The sequence below is a fragment of the Plectrocnemia conspersa genome, unplaced genomic scaffold (genome assembly GCF_051122295.1).
Source record: "Plectrocnemia conspersa isolate PC_06_02 unplaced genomic scaffold, ASM5112229v1 ptg000014l, whole genome shotgun sequence".
NCBI lineage: Eukaryota > Metazoa > Arthropoda > Insecta > Trichoptera > Polycentropodidae > Plectrocnemia > Plectrocnemia conspersa.
Genome location: NW_028277178.1, coordinates 19,572,673 through 19,588,723, shown reverse-complemented (window position 1 = coordinate 19,588,723; position 16,051 = coordinate 19,572,673). Strand labels below are relative to the sequence as shown.

General features: G+C 30.0%; 3 protein-coding genes across 4 annotated transcripts; 1 reads left to right on the top strand and 2 right to left on the bottom strand.

The window, feature by feature from the left end:
• The first annotated feature begins 175 nt into the window (after positions 1-175).
• LOC148226448 (peptidyl-prolyl cis-trans isomerase FKBP2) lies at positions 176-763 on the top strand. The gene is made up of 2 exons (XM_088203904.1): positions 176-395; positions 464-763. The coding sequence occupies exons 1-2, from the start codon at positions 240-242 to the stop codon at positions 719-721; spliced, it is 414 nt and encodes a 137-aa protein (XP_088060030.1). The 5' UTR covers positions 176-239; the 3' UTR covers positions 722-763.
• A 41-nt stretch (positions 764-804) lies between these two features.
• On the bottom strand, positions 805-3,264 carry Taf12 (TATA-box binding protein associated factor 12). Of its 2 annotated transcripts, none has more exons than XM_088203903.1 (3): positions 3,181-3,264; positions 2,841-3,033; positions 805-1,159 (listed from the first exon to the last, which is right to left on the bottom strand). In XM_088203903.1, exons 1-3 carry the CDS (start codon positions 3,205-3,207, stop codon positions 1,032-1,034), a joined length of 348 nt encoding a protein of 115 aa, XP_088060029.1. In that variant the 5' UTR covers positions 3,208-3,264; the 3' UTR covers positions 805-1,031. The 2 variants fall into 2 exon arrangements, with proteins under 2 accessions (XP_088060029.1, XP_088060028.1); XM_088203902.1 differs by having other exon boundaries at positions 3,106-3,262.
• Positions 3,265-5,522: 2,258 nt separating this feature from the next.
• On the bottom strand, positions 5,523-7,041 carry LOC148226446 (uncharacterized). Its single transcript, XM_088204306.1, has 6 exons — positions 6,963-7,041; positions 6,712-6,899; positions 6,152-6,303; positions 5,993-6,083; positions 5,754-5,924; positions 5,523-5,672 (listed from the first exon to the last, which is right to left on the bottom strand). Exons 1-6 carry the CDS (start codon positions 6,982-6,984, stop codon positions 5,523-5,525), a joined length of 774 nt encoding a protein of 257 aa, XP_088060432.1. The 5' UTR covers positions 6,985-7,041.
• Positions 7,042-16,051: the final 9,010 nt, after the last annotated feature.

Sequence of the window (16,051 nt, the reverse complement as noted above, 5' to 3'; positions counted from 1 at the left end):
TAGACTTATATATTGTACTTTTTCACCCTGGTAAAAGTAAAAAAAGCAATTAAACTTATTTGACTACTCCGAAAGGAATAAATAAAATTACAAATATTATTATGCTCTCCGCAAATATGAATATATAAAATAAATTATTTATTATTTAGTTAATGTATTTCTTAAATTATAAAATAAATTATGGCCAAAGAATAATATGACAGTTGTAGTTGTCACTTGGAGTGAAGAATCGATCAACAATGGCGGCCGGCAAGTGGTGCATCGTATTAGCTGTGTTTCTTTCGGTAATCTACTTGACTCTGGCTACTCCTCAATTGCAAATTGGCGTCAAAAGAAAAGCAGCAGAATGTACGAGAAAAGCTCGCCCCGGAGATAAGCTGGCCATGCACTATACGGTAATTGTTCTTATCATTCTAACCTATAAAAGTTTTATCTAATTATTTTACATTCTATATTGTTTCAGGGTAAACTCGCAGACGGCACGGAATTCGATAGTTCGGTAGGAAGGAATCAGCCTTTCATGTTCACCTTAGGCAAAGGTCAAGTGATCAAAGGTTGGGATAAGGGAATAATGGGAATGTGCGAAGGAGAGCTAAGGAAATTAATCATTCCGCCAGAGCTAGGTTACGGCGACGGAGGAGCTCCACCGAAGATACCGGGAGGCGCCACTTTAACGTTCGAAGTGGAACTTTTAGAAATCATTCCAAAGGAGGAACTGTAAAACTACGTTCTGATAGTATAAATAAAAACGTTTTGTATCCGATTGTTTTGTTTTTGTTCAACTCGTTAGAATAAGAAGATATGTTTAATTTATACATTATATTTCAAACGAGGAATGACATATACATATAAACTGCATAAAAAAATATAAATACATTTCACTAAGGTTTTCACGTTGTGTAGAAAACCTAGACAAGAGTTCGCCGATTCAACGATATTTTTACTATGTACACGAGTAAACTGAACGTCTGTAAATGATCGGTTGAAACTCAACGTCGTTTTGAAGGAAATACAAATTTGCTCGTTTCGATTTAATACTTTTTCAAAGTCTTTCTAATGAGCGCCATCCTTTGTCTGTGGGCTTCCGTTACGGTGGCCCTCTTGTAAGGCCGCAGTTCGTCTGTTCCGAAGCCAGGTATCCACATGTTCCAGTTGCGTTCTAAAAATAAAATATTACATTTAAAAATCAGCATTCAAAATCCTTCATTTTTTTTGCAAGAACTTCCACGTAAATTATCAGCTTTGGTCTACAAGGTCTGAAGGGTCAGTAGGAATGCTTGTTACACTGCGACGGCGCTGACACGATTTTATTGCTTCTGAAGTGAATTATTAACTTCTGAGAAGGGTTAACTGTTTTTGTGCCCTCCTATTGGACAAAATTCGATTTGAATATACTTTGACCGATACTCTCATATCAGAAGTCTTAGTAATATTGGTAATGATAGCTATTATATTTTTAAAAGATAGTGTAATATCAAAGAGCAGTCAAAATATGAAACAATATGCGAGATGCAATGTCTGTACTTCTTCAGCTTATTTATTAGAGATGAGTTGGTTTACATTGTATTTTGGACTTGACCTAATGAAAGTTCTAAAACTATAATTAGTCTTAGAACTTTCACTAGGTTAGGTATGCGTTTGAACAAAACATGAACAGAAAACGGACGTTTCGCAACTGTCAAATAGTTTCATAGACATTTTAGATCTGTATATAATTTTACTAGCGCCTCTCAGATAAATTTTGCTAGTAGAAATATAAGTTTAAGAATTTTTTTATTTCTTTTAAATAATAGAAAAATACATATACCAAATTAAAGAATAAATTATTACTTATATTTGCCATAATAATATTATATCATATTATTATATTTTTAATCGTTATTTACATTATTTTACGCAGTTATAAATGCAGACAAACATTACTAAGGCGGTTCAGATATTAATTACGCGTCAGTGAAGGTTTAATGACTCATTTAATTTTTATCGATTGGATTTTGAAGACATTATTCAAATTGCTGACATCAAAATCTTGATGTCATTATATCAAAAATGAAACAACAGCATTTCTCCAAAAATCTGAAGTAAATTTCTGTTTCACAATGACGATATTAATAGATTTTATTGCATTTATTTATATTCTCTGTATAAATAGATTCAGTAAACCTTTCTAATTTAAATAATAAATTATTTTATACCTTTCGAATCAATGGGGTAACGTTGGTATAAATAAATATGTTTTGAAGTAATGAGTAAAAAAGTTAGCCGATTTCTGCTGTAAACTAGCATATCCTACAAAACACATATAGTCAATAAATTGTTAATGTGACTTGCTCTGCATAACGAAGCTGAGCGATCTGCATATTAAATATGTATGTACGAATATTATTCCCAAGTTGTGGATGGAAGTATTTCTGGTAAAAACACTTTTGTCTAAACTATAAAGGGATTCCGTCAGCCAGATCTGGAAAATGTAAAGATGTAGCACACGGAAAAGCTGAAAGGTAGCCAGTTGTCGATTGATCATCTCCATAGCAACTCCACGTGTTTTATTTTTATGGCAATGAATCTGCACTTTAACAATTTCGCATGAGTGAAATACTCTAAGGAATGATGAGTACCATAGCTCACATACCGACTGCAGCCATTCAATTACCTCGAGAAAAAACTTTTTTAAGCTAAGCATTTTATTTAGTTTATGAGCTTTTATAATCTTCTGTTTCTGTAAAAATAGATTAACGAAGCTTTTTTCACAATTCGTCGATTTTGAAATATCATATATTCGGTTGAACGCAGATAAGGAATTGTGAAAATGGGCAGAAAGACATGCAAAAATAATATACCCAAATGTAGCTGGACGTCTTTGACTTCGACAGTGGAGACGTGTCTGTGTTTGGCGAGCGAACACGCAGCGTTCATGATACTATCGATGAAGTCGTCCGCCATCACCAATAGTATCTCTTCGACTTCCTCGTCGAGCTGCTCGGTCGGATCGACCTCCCTGACGAGCTCCTGAAGCCTCGGCCTGGTTATGATCTATGGAAGAGAAACGGAGCGTTCAAGTTGCCAACGAAGGCAAATCCTGAGCCAGTATCCGGAAGTTCATACCTGTCCGACATGGTCGGACGCGTTAGTGGCGGAGCCCGCGCCGACGCCGGCCCCCCCGGCCGTCGCCGGACTCACCAGAGGAGGCGGTGCGGCGCCTGACATTTTGCACCGCTTCTGTCAACTCCGCCGGCAACGACACTTGCCCCCTCCAAGCGTTAGCTATTCCATAAACGCTAACGGTAGGAGCTAACTTTTAGCTTAGCGTCTTCAACAATTAAAATTAATTATAATTTTGATAATTTTATTTATGCCTTATAATCTTGCGTCTTACAATGAACTTTTGTTTTACATGCTCAACAAATATTGATAAATACCGAATGCACCTCTGTGAAAATGTTGATTGCATCACTCTTATACATTATCTGAAAATTAATTTATGTAATATACTAAGGTGACCAGAATTTGAAATTATTAAAGGAGGACACTAAATATAAAAATAACATCTCGGAAATTTTTGTTCGAGGAGGACATATTATGAAAACTAAAAGAAAATGGCATTCGGAATTTTTCATTTAATGATACTGCGATGGCTAAAAACATGGTTATCTCAAACAGTTTTGCTTGAGGAAGACAAAGAAGGACAAAATATGACAAAAAACGTATAAAGGAGGTCAACATTTTTGAGGTGGACTATCCTCCTAAAAGAAGGACTTCAGGTCATCTTAATTATGTTGCCATTCTCGGGTATATATGCGTATTTTTGCAATTACACACAATTATTAACGAAACAAATAAATAATGAAAAAGTTCTAACTAAAAATATATATAATACATTACCGGTCAAAAATTTAAGACTAAAACCTGCAACGATGTTCATAGTCACGAATCCGCGAGCGAACTATTATAAATATTGCTACCCAATTAAAGAATGTTCAACTATTTTCTGTATTTGCCATAATAATATTATGACATATGTTTCTTTTTAGACTCGCCTTTTCTTATTCTACGCAGAGGGTCGTATAAAGAACTGTTGGGACCAACAAATTAACTACCGCTAAATTCAGGTTCAATAAACTCATTATTTTATTAAAAATAAATTCGCATAGCAACGAATACATTATTATAGATAAATGTTATAAATTAATAAAATTGTACGTAATTAATTATTTATTCGTTTCGCATTAATATGTTATCATCATTATTCATACTTGTATCGAATTTAATATTTACTATACATATGAAGTAATTAAGCAAATAAAGAGAGTCGTAGGACAGTGCTCAATCGGAGATTCCCTAAAACTACTGTCATATTATTTCTGGAGCATTTGCCTCACTGTTTCACCTCACCTTACTGGCTTCCGATAATACCAGCGCCCCCCTGTAGTGCGGGCACTAAAGTGGTGATAATGACGTGATTAAAGGATGACCAGGACATCGCAAAAGCGGTAACCCGCCTACGTATCCTTCTGATATCGCCCAGATGGCACTTGCATTGCTAGCCATGCTAGATGAGGTGGCAGCAGAAATCACCAGACGGCACTTGCCATCGCAAGCACCAGAACACGCCGACGCCGCCGACCATCGATAGTCATCCGTCGGCCTAAAATAATTTAGCTAGCAATAACTGTCAGCAATCTAGCACCCACATTAATATGTAAATATAATTATTCACGTGTGTATCAAATTAAATAATTATTGAAGTATAATGGAATTTATTTTTGTGTTAGTGTAGGTTCCACCATTACTCAGTTACCCAGTAGGGTGTACAAAATAACCCATTGAATGTTAAATTCGCACTTTAGCGCTTTAGTGCCGGACACGCATGTAAACGTCATTTGCGTTTCTTGTTTGGAGATTCTTGGAAATTAAACTCGGTAAAAATATTAATCATGCTTATTTAGTTCTTACTTTCACCAATAAGCGAATAAATAAAATAATAAAATTCTGCTGAGATATTTATTTATAATTTATTTGATAGTTAATAATATTCCTGGCTATGATTATCTAAAATTTTTGAAAAATATAAATTTAACGCCAATTTAAATCAGTAAAAAATGATATCAGATAATATTGAAGAGGTTTTTATCTCCCAAAATTTCAAACATCTATTCAGAAATTATTTTTGACTAAGCACTGCTAAACATAGACGAAATGAAAGGAATAAACGGAGTTTCACCTGCGATATGGTGTTCATAGTGGATTGTCGAGAGGGATTAAAAACGCTCATATGTAAAGTGGCAGAATCTCGTTAAAATACGGGCAAAAATAAGCGCTTTCCGATCTAGCACAATTCCTTTCGACGGAGCGCGAAGTATGTACAGAATGTTTTCTGCATCATAATCACTGAACGGTGGTTCTCATAATACGCTTGAACTAACCAATTTAAAAAACTTGAAAAATATGTAAATTTTTATAAATTGGTTTTATTCAAATTATAATTTATAATATTTATGTTTGGTAAAACACTAAATAATTTACTATGTATATATTCTATCAATGATATCAGAAAAATATTGATTCAGATATGTTTCTTTATGAACTTTCTTTTTGATATCACGATTATCTATTAATTTCACAGCATTTTTAAATTTTTCATGGTGATGAGCGAAAGAACAGTCTCTTATGGGCTGAAATCACAATATAAAATAAATATTTAGTATTTAATAAAAAAATAGCAACAATAAAAAATTATACTAAACATATCAAACCTTAAAATCTTTTAAATTATACGTTTTATAACGCTTTTTATTGCGAAACACGTTTTCAATGCAACTTCTACATAAGAAAACTTTATTTTCTTTGTGCCAATAATCTCCTTGCTTGTTGCACTCCGTGTTGCATATCGCACACGTGTCTTCATTATAAGGTACACATTTAATCTGTAAAGTAATCAATCAGTACAATATCTTGATTTTCACTATAATAGATCTGATATTATTCGATTTACATGTACGGCGGGAATGATAGATTTTTTACCACCAAAACTATGGAAAAAGTTCATTTCCCTTTTCTTGTCGCTCGGATGATAAGTGCCCACACTGAAAAAACATCATATAAATAATATGAATTATGCTAATTGTGTTTTCGTGTATGATATTATACATACCCTGGAGTGGAAAGCGATATACTAATGGATCGTTTGCTGGATTGATTAAACGGAACGAAAGCACTTTTCGTCGGCCTAGTTTTAGTAGTGTTAAGTAGAGAAGGTTGATACGATCTTTCTGGTACCCATCTAGGACTTCTCCCAATTACTCCCTTTATTTAAAAAAGTGTATTTATATTGAAAATATAAATGAAGATTAACTATGTTTGTTTTGACGTTTCATTAAAAATATCATGAATGTTTATCAAGCCTTTCCGGATTAAGATAACATAAGCAATCAATGCATCGTGTTCCGATTTGAGATAAGAAATAATCTTTGAAACAGGTGATTATATCATGTCAGATCCTATTTTTAAGTTTGTTTTTCTTTTGAGATCTATCGGTATTAAAACATACATATACGTAGACACATATAAAAAGTTTTATCTAGATAATCAATTAAAAAGAAAAATACAGATAACATACCTAACTTGACTTTGAAATCAAATCGTAATATTGAAATTTTCTTACAACTTTTAACAATTTATATATAATTATTATTGTTATAAGTACATCCATACCAATTTTATTTTGTCAGTGGACAAAGGACGTGGTCCTAAATAAGGCCCTAGACTGGTACCCCTTGTAGCACCCATTATCCGCATAAAAGGCGTCAGACATGGTCCAGATCTTGGTAGAACTTCTCTCGGAAGACTCGAACCGAAGCACACTTCGCTCCTTTTGCTCTTGTCCAGAACATAATTGAATCCTTTAAATTAAAAAAAAAATATTAGATCGACTTTTGCAAAGAACTTTCGGTTAACAAACTCACGCCTATATTCGTCCACAATCATTTATGGTAAAGTGGAAAAAAATGACGACTCTTCTGGGAGTTCTTGGTTAGTTTGAAGCCGTGATAAGACTGAGACCGATTCGGTCTCCGATAAAATGTGTCGCAGGAATACGAATGCCTTTATGGCGGCATAGACACAAAACGCTTTTCTCGTGATTTGGATCCAGCACGCTAGCTTTTATTTGCCCATTGCCTGCCGCAAAATACGTGGAATGACTCAAATTTTCGATTTATACGTGCACATTACTTATAAATATTAATGGCAGTCGATTGGGGGAGCTACGAGCAGATGCAAATTCCTCCTTTACGAGTGGAAGCATCGATGAAAATAACTCGCCTTGTGTTATGGTTTATTTTTCGAAGCGAACGGTGAACTTATCAGATTCTTTGGAACATTAATTGGAGCAATGCGTCCATGAACATACTCATCTTAGAATATTTTTGGAGTATTAAAATTTAGAGATCAGATCAAAATATGCAAAGAGCCGACACGTAAACACTCTTATTGCTTATTTTATCTCAAAATATTTTTCTACTCAAAATAGTATATTTTAAAATAAATATATAAAAATATCATAAAGTTGAACACGATTCTAATAAACCACCGGAACGGCGTCATTATCGATATCATGAACCGAAACCAAGTTCCGCTCTGTTCCTGCCAATTAAAAGTAGATCACTAATTTGTACGTTCATTTTATATGCATAGGCATTATACAAGATCAATTACTTCTTAATAGACCAATCAATAATACACTTTGATACAGAATAGAACAATCATAAAAAAACAATGTTTTATAGATGTTGAATAGTTCTATACTAATACAAATAATTGAATCACCTTATATAAAAATATAAGCATCCAATTTTATGATATAAAAATTATATTATATTATTCTATCATATTTTTATTTTCAAGTAATCTATGCTATATTGTATTACATAAATTTGTTAATGCCAAACGATGACATTTTTGGCATCGCTTCTACCCTTTCATGATTCATATGCTCAACAGTTACATTAAGCAATATTATTATTATAAAAACGGCTAATAAAGATCCCAAATATCCATTTCGTGCATACTTTTGTGGATACCTAATCCAATATTAAACGTACATATAAGTATGCATATACAGTGTGTAAAAAAACAAATGTCTTTATAAGGTTTATATTTCGGGGTGTAAAATTTCACTCACTAAATTCCAACGGTTTTGTATTTCTATTGTTTTTTTTTATATTGAAATTAATAATATAGAAAGTTGTTTAAGATGTCCTAATTCTATTACACAACATAAAAAAAATCTATTAAATTTTCATAAATGGTGACATACAACAAAATGTAAACACGTAGATGCACCATTTTTCTATACAACAATATGTTTATTTGTAGTATTTATTAATATATATATATATATATATATATATATATATATATATATATATATATATATATATATATATATATATATATATATATATATATATATATATATATATATATATATATATATATATATATATATATATATATATATATATATATATATATATATATATATATATATATATATATACTATATAGCAATATAAAAGGCAAAATAGTTCAGAAAAATAATAACCAATTCACTTGAATTGAAAATACGATATTAAATTATTAATTTAAAGTACAAAATATACTTTAAACGTGTTTTATTTTTAATGAAAAAAAGGCTAATTTTTAACCTTTAGTTTTATATCATTATATTCTAAATTTAAAAAGTCACGTAATTATTAAATTATACAGTAAAAAATAAATTTAAAGATTTAATTACGATTTTTTTTATATATTTATATTTATTTTTATTCAGGATTAAATCATTAATTTTAATTTTTAATGTTTAATTGACTAATTATAGTAAGTATTTATGAAAATTAATTCAGCATTTAAAAAAACATTATTTTTAATTGAGTGTGAGATAATTCGAATTTCGCACTTAAGAGCCGTACACAGTGATTCGGATTTATCCGCACCTGTCATATAAAGGGTTAAATATATTTAATTATAAAAGGTATGGAACATAAATGAAAACTAATTAAAAATGTTTTTCAATAGTGCATTATTAACCACTCAAGTACATTTATATATAAATATATATCTAATCCACCCACTCTAGATTTGCTTAGTATTTTTCAATATTACGTTTTAATACGTATGTCTGTTTGTTATTAGATTTCTAAGAATGGGCTAAATGAAGCACATTTAATTACTATAAGATATTTGATGAGTAAAGATACATTTTGGCAACAATTAGAATCGTTACATTAAATACACATTCATGGTAGATGAAATGAAAATAAAATGTGTGTTTCTTCGAAGTGTATTCGTTTTTAAGGGCTCAAACGATTTGCCCTCTAGTGTTCTTATGTGATTGTGGAATTGATATATATATATATATATATATATATATATATATATATATATATATATATATATATATATATATATATATATATATATATATATATATATTACATTTGAAACACACTACTATCTATTTTTAACATTTAGTAAGCCTGAAAATGATTCGCTTGATTCCAATATCATATAAGTCGCACGCTTGTTTTATTTTCAGAACCTAACGTTAGAACCATCATTTTTTGGAAAGGGGGGCAGATGGGGGCATATGCCACTCTTGAATTTGTGCATTTATTGAAATATTATGAATCTTAATGAAATAGAAGTATTAAAAAAAAACAAGTACTGACTAAACAGCTTTTGTCCCCTCCCCTGAATTGACGTCTATGATTCTAAACCAGAAATTTTTGGGTTATCCCTCATAAACAATTTTTTTAATTTGTCATTTCAATGAAATCATATCAGAATACATTTTCTCAAGTAGATATAGATATTTTTACTAGTGAAAATATAATTGATCTGGCAGATGCTAGTAAAATTAAATAAGATTTAGATTATTAGTAAAATTAAATAAGATTTAGATTTTGCTTGTTTACTTTATAATTTAAAGAAATGTTAAAAGGTACATGTGAATACCATTCGATCGTTTTATTTCATATTTTGTTCTATACCTCGATTTACGAGATATTTCCTGAAACAAATCTATGATGTATTAATTAAACATAACTTTTGGGTTTCGGATAAAAAATCATTTGATATCACGTCGTTTGAAACGCCGCCCAAAGAAAGTGTCAAAAAGAGGTCCTAGAATTAAATGAGGTGACTATTCTAAACAGGTATTCGACCAATCTAGTGTAGATTTTTTTTCGACCAATTAGGCCGAAGAAAAAATTTATCTCCCTTGGAGCGTTTGGCGCTACTATAATATTGGTGTTCTACAAATCGGTTTTAAGCGTTTTGAGCCACTATGGCTGACCACATCTTCAGATGTGGTCAGCCATAATGACTCAGTTACCATAAATAGTATTTGTCGGTATTTATGATTTATTTTACGAACCTCTATTGACAAAAGTGCGCCTTGTTATTTCTGGAGTATAGATGATTAGTCAAAAACGTTTAAATTTTGTTATGGCTCAAAATAATTATTTAAGAATGCTGTTGTTTTTTATAGCGATTTGATTTATTCTCGAAAATAAATGAAGAATTTGTTTTACAATTATAAAAATACAAATTAAAATTATTTTCTGATGTTTTTAATAAAGTTTAATCTGTTTTAACTAATGAGATATCAGCATTAAAAATATTCGTATTTTGGGCCATTCTGTAGACACGGAGACAGATCGTGCCCGTTGCGTGACCGATGAACGGAACAGACATCATTAAATTACGTTTTCGTTCTCTCAATTTCGTTTTTACCATTCGGATGGAAGAAAAATGTGTAGTATAATAATTCCACCGAAGTCACCAATAACGGAATGATTGATCGAAAACGTAACAATTTTATGACGGACGTCCGTTTTAGCACGAATAGCGTTTTTTGTTTAATTTATTTTTTATGTAACATTTTTTTTTGTTATTCATATTAATTAATTTAGTAGTATAGAATGCTAAATAAAAAATAGTGTCATGAATGATTTAATAACGTCACGTGAAAAACTCGAAACAAAGTGGATCATTGTCGTCCGTTGATTGGACAAAAACCGTGAGTGCAATTAACAATTCAATGCAAAAACGTTCATAACCGTGACCTCAAATATGACATTTTGTTAGGGTGTACATATATATTTTTAAATAATAATTTTAAAATATACCTTCCATATAATTTTCCATGGAAAAATGGCGTAACGGAAATTTAAGGCTGTAATTTAATACGACTATAAAAATACTGATTTTTTTATTGTTTCCACTTTCTTTCTTTGTTATATCGATAATTTATTCTATTGTTATTTGAATAAAAGTTTTTGAACTTTATTTATATTAGGAATTCATATATCTTGCATAAAATATTACATAAAAATACTAAATAAGTTTAAAATTGCCATATATTTACCTATTATAATTTAAAGTAAGCTTTTTTGTTGTTTTAATTTTTAATTTGGTGGTATTTCGGGCTTAGGGGCCGCGTGTCAAAGCACACATTTGTCAGTCAATGAGACGCTTCGTGAATCTGTATTGAATCTATTTTAATGATGTTTACTAAGTAATCGATACAATACAGGTGTCGAATGAGTAGCAGCAGATCGCCAAGAGAATGGTTCAAATTCTAGGCAGAAATACATAATTCTAAACGTCGCTCGAAGCCGGAACACAAAGTTTGTAGTCTGAGGGATTAGTGTCAAATGTGTAGTCTGTTTTATTACACCTACTAATTATGTGATGGTCCAGTCTGAAGCTTAAGTGCTGTAGCTCTTCGTGAAAAGTCCTTTTATATGTATGATATTTAGCAGCTTTGACGAATCATATGCGGGTTTATTTGTACCAATAAAGCCAAAAAGAGATCCACTCCACCTGGATAGAAAATAAATCTAGGACGAACATTTTATGTACACTTTGTGTTGTATTATTTAATTTTGGTACTTAAGGGGTGGTCTGCCATAGTGACATTATATCATTTTTTTAAATTTTCATGCGTCTTAATGACGATAATGCTTTGTTTGATTGGTATTTAATACTTTAGTGCGCCAAAACTGTATTTAATAAGAAAGGAATATCCGTATATTGTTTTAATTTCTATTTAAAAACATATTTTGGCTTATAATATGCCACATTATTGGGAATGACTTTTCTTTTTCTGTAGCAAAAAGAGCTCACGATATATTGCAGAAGTCTTAACATAAATGCAGCTTCCAAACATCGCATAAATATACCTTTATTTTAACGTTTTATTTTTTCATTGCATATAGTAGTATTGAAACTTATTTTTTATGGATCATACTGTGCATATTTGATTCATAAATTAGTGGTATAAATTCACGGAAAGTTTTTTGTATTTATTACCCATAGGAAATATAATTTATTCATATAACCTAATTCAATTTGTTAAGTATAAATCTTATCCTAAATATTAGCGAACTTCTTGAATATTATTTCATTTTATAAATAAAATAATTTGTTTTTGTATGTAGATCCATCATTTTTAGAAATTAACGGAACGTCTGAAAACATGTTTTGAATAATTGGTAAATAAGATTATTATTCGATTAAAATATTGAGGGAGATCAAACCGAAAATTTTCTAAAACAGAGAGGTGTCAGACAGGGATCTGTTCTTTCTCCTACTCTTTTCAATTTATACTCAGAAACCATATTCAAAGAAGTACTCTAGGAATAAAAATTAATAAAAATCGATGAAAAGACAATTAGTAATATTCGTTATGCTGATGACATGGCAATATTTGAGATTGTTGATGACTTTTAAAAATCACTGGAAAGTATAAATAAAGAATGTTTAAAAAGGGCTTACGAATAAACATCAATAAAATAAAATTGCTCATATAATCGGCCAGAATTTATATTAATTGTTGTCAACACAACAAGCCAAGCGGGATTTTTTTCGCCGCGCTGTCGTTATTCCCGATACGTTCGATGCTCTGTTAAAAATTTTGTTACAGAATTAAATTCGTAATGTGATATGTCTGGTCAGTGCTATTATACGGTTGCAAAATAAAAAGCGTTTGAAATGTGGCTTTATAGGCGTATGCTGAAAGTTTCAGAGAGTCACCAATGACCGAATTCTCTTCATGTTAGGACACGATCAAGAACTCCTATCAACCATCAAACGGTGGAAGATAATCATCTCGGATACATAATTCAAGGTCCAGAAATATGAGCTTCTTCATACCGTAGTAATGATAAAAAAATGGATCGGAAGAAAGAAGATGTCTTCGTTGGGAAATATACCCCTATGGACGGGGATGACAGAAGAAAAAATGTTTCTTGCAGCCAATGACCGAAAGACCAACGTCTTGAATCAGATATGACACCAGAAGAGGAAAATATTTATCATTTTACTTGCAACATACATTTTACTGAAGAAATATGTTTTTAGTAAATTGATTAGAGCACCTAATTAAAGTTGTACATAATGATAGTGCGTTGATGTTGGTATTATGTAAAGTTCTGAAAATTTTGATTATACTTAATAGTCATGCTAAACTTTCTTTAATGATAATTTATTTTTATAATTCTTACAAACTAATTTTGAGTAGTTTTATTAAAAAATATATGTTATATATGTATAATATAAATAATTAACTTTATATGTTTTTGTAAGATGATCTTTTTTATCAAATTAAATTTTTATCTGGTACAATTAGTTTCCCATTAAAATGGATATCCTTGACAACTCACTGTACTCAAAATCAAAAGCAGCAGTTGAACGCCGAGATTATTATATTATATAATAAAACATCAAACATAAGCAAAAATACATCAAACTTATTATTCAGCAATAATTTATTATTATCAATATGAAGTATTAAATAATAACGGACGTCATTAAAATGCAAATATTTATATGATATAATAAATATTTATATACCGTTTAAGTATTTGAAAATATTTATAAATAATAGTAAACATGCGTATTTGTATAATATTATATTATATATTAGGAGGTATTGAAGTCTTAGAAAAAGTAACATAAAAACCTGTAAGATATACAAACATTTTATAATCAGAAAAATTGTAAAAAAGTCACTGTAAATGAACAATAGTTTTGGTTAATAATATTATTAAACATAATGATAAACATTCTTTCCTCAAAACATGTTGTTTTCAATATGTAATTAAGTAATAAGAATGTCATCAGATAGCACTAGAGTTGACGACATCTGTTTTTTTTTTACTATTCTTTTGTACGCCAATGTATTTTCACATTTGTATAAATGTCGTCGTACTATGCATTTTGTAATCAATTATTTTAATACACGAACACATCGCGTGTTTTAATCGCTGATGCGATCATCATTATTATAAAGCGCCCGTTTTTAGTATTGTTTTTTTTTTATCTTTTTTGGTTTGTCTGGGTGCGATTTTTTTTTTCTTCCGATGCCAAATAATCAATTATTCGATTATTGTAGTTGTATATAGTACATATTGTTGAATTACATATTAATAGTTGGATTGTACCCAATTGGCGAATGTGCTTATTAAACGCACTTGGGGTTCATCGGGGGACACCGCGCAAATCAATTACTGCGAAAATTCTAAAATAATTTTGACACTCATATTGGCCACGCGTGCAATAAATTTTTCGATTGCCGCAATCGGCTACATTGTTAATGATTACAATCAATTTGTTATAGTTGTGCTTTCGTATATGACAAGGTGATGTATGTAGTCGTTTTACTTTTTTTTATGATTTGTATTTTTTATTTTTTTTTTCAGACCAAATTTGTTCTTTTATTATTGTTGTCTTTTACAAAGAATTTCTCATCTAATATAATGCTTCTTCCAGTCCGCAAAACATTTTTGAAACGCAATATTTGATATAAACTTAAGCTCACTCAGCGATTCTACTACGAGTCGTAAAACGTTTTTTCTGTGTATTTATGAAAAAAAAAATTTTCTTTCTGTGGATATGTGAGATTTATTCTAGAGACTTTCACAACTGGTTCCAAACATCGTACGAAATTAAATTTCGGTTTCAGCCTTATATTTTGACCGAAACTAAAACATATATATTAAACATATTTTTTTGCTGATATTCTTTTCAAAATCTTGATAATAGATTACTACAATAGATTATTGCGAATTTATTTATCAATCAATTATTAGGAAATTCTTTAGTAATCTAGATCTTGATATATGGTAATATTAAATTATTATTAATTAATTAATTAAAAATAAATTCCGAAACAGTAAGATAATCATATCACTTTATTCAATCATAACACATTGATTAATAAAATGTTGTTTGTTAAAAATTTGGGGAAAAAAGTCTCGCGATATCCACAAAATTATGGAAATTTTTTTAGTTATGTTTTTTCAGATATTTGTAGAGTTATGTTTGTTTTTATTTCAATCTTCTAAATTATAGTAATAGTTTTTTATTATTTATTATAATATGCTTTAAATCAGATGTGTTCCAAAATGTCTGAAAAGGTGATTTCCAACTTTTCGACCCAAAAATTAATATTGTATTAATATTTTTAATTATTTAGTTATACGAGAACTTGCAGCAATGCAGCAATGATACAAATGTAATAATTAAAAATAATAAAATAAGTACCATTAACTAATATATAGCTTGTTAAAAAATATTGAATCATAAAAAAATTGTGATCATTATATTATTTGTTAGGCTTTTTTCTAATTGATATGAGATGATCAATTAAAATCGAGTTAGCTCGTAGTTATATACATATGAACAGTTTAACAACAATTTAATATCACTCATTGGTGTATTAGTGCCATATATGTATGTATATATCAGTACATAAATGTTATAAAAAAAATCGTTGATTAGATTTGCTTAAAATCAACGGAAAATGATGTATAGGTACATAATTTAAATTGATGTTTTCTATTATATAGTCATATTTTTTTGTGATTGCGGTTGTTTTTACTAATTTATTATTGGGTCTCCTTAGCAACATGATATTCGTGACGTGTATTATATTATATTATATTTGTATTCGTATTCATAGTGCATTTTTTCATTACGAAATAAC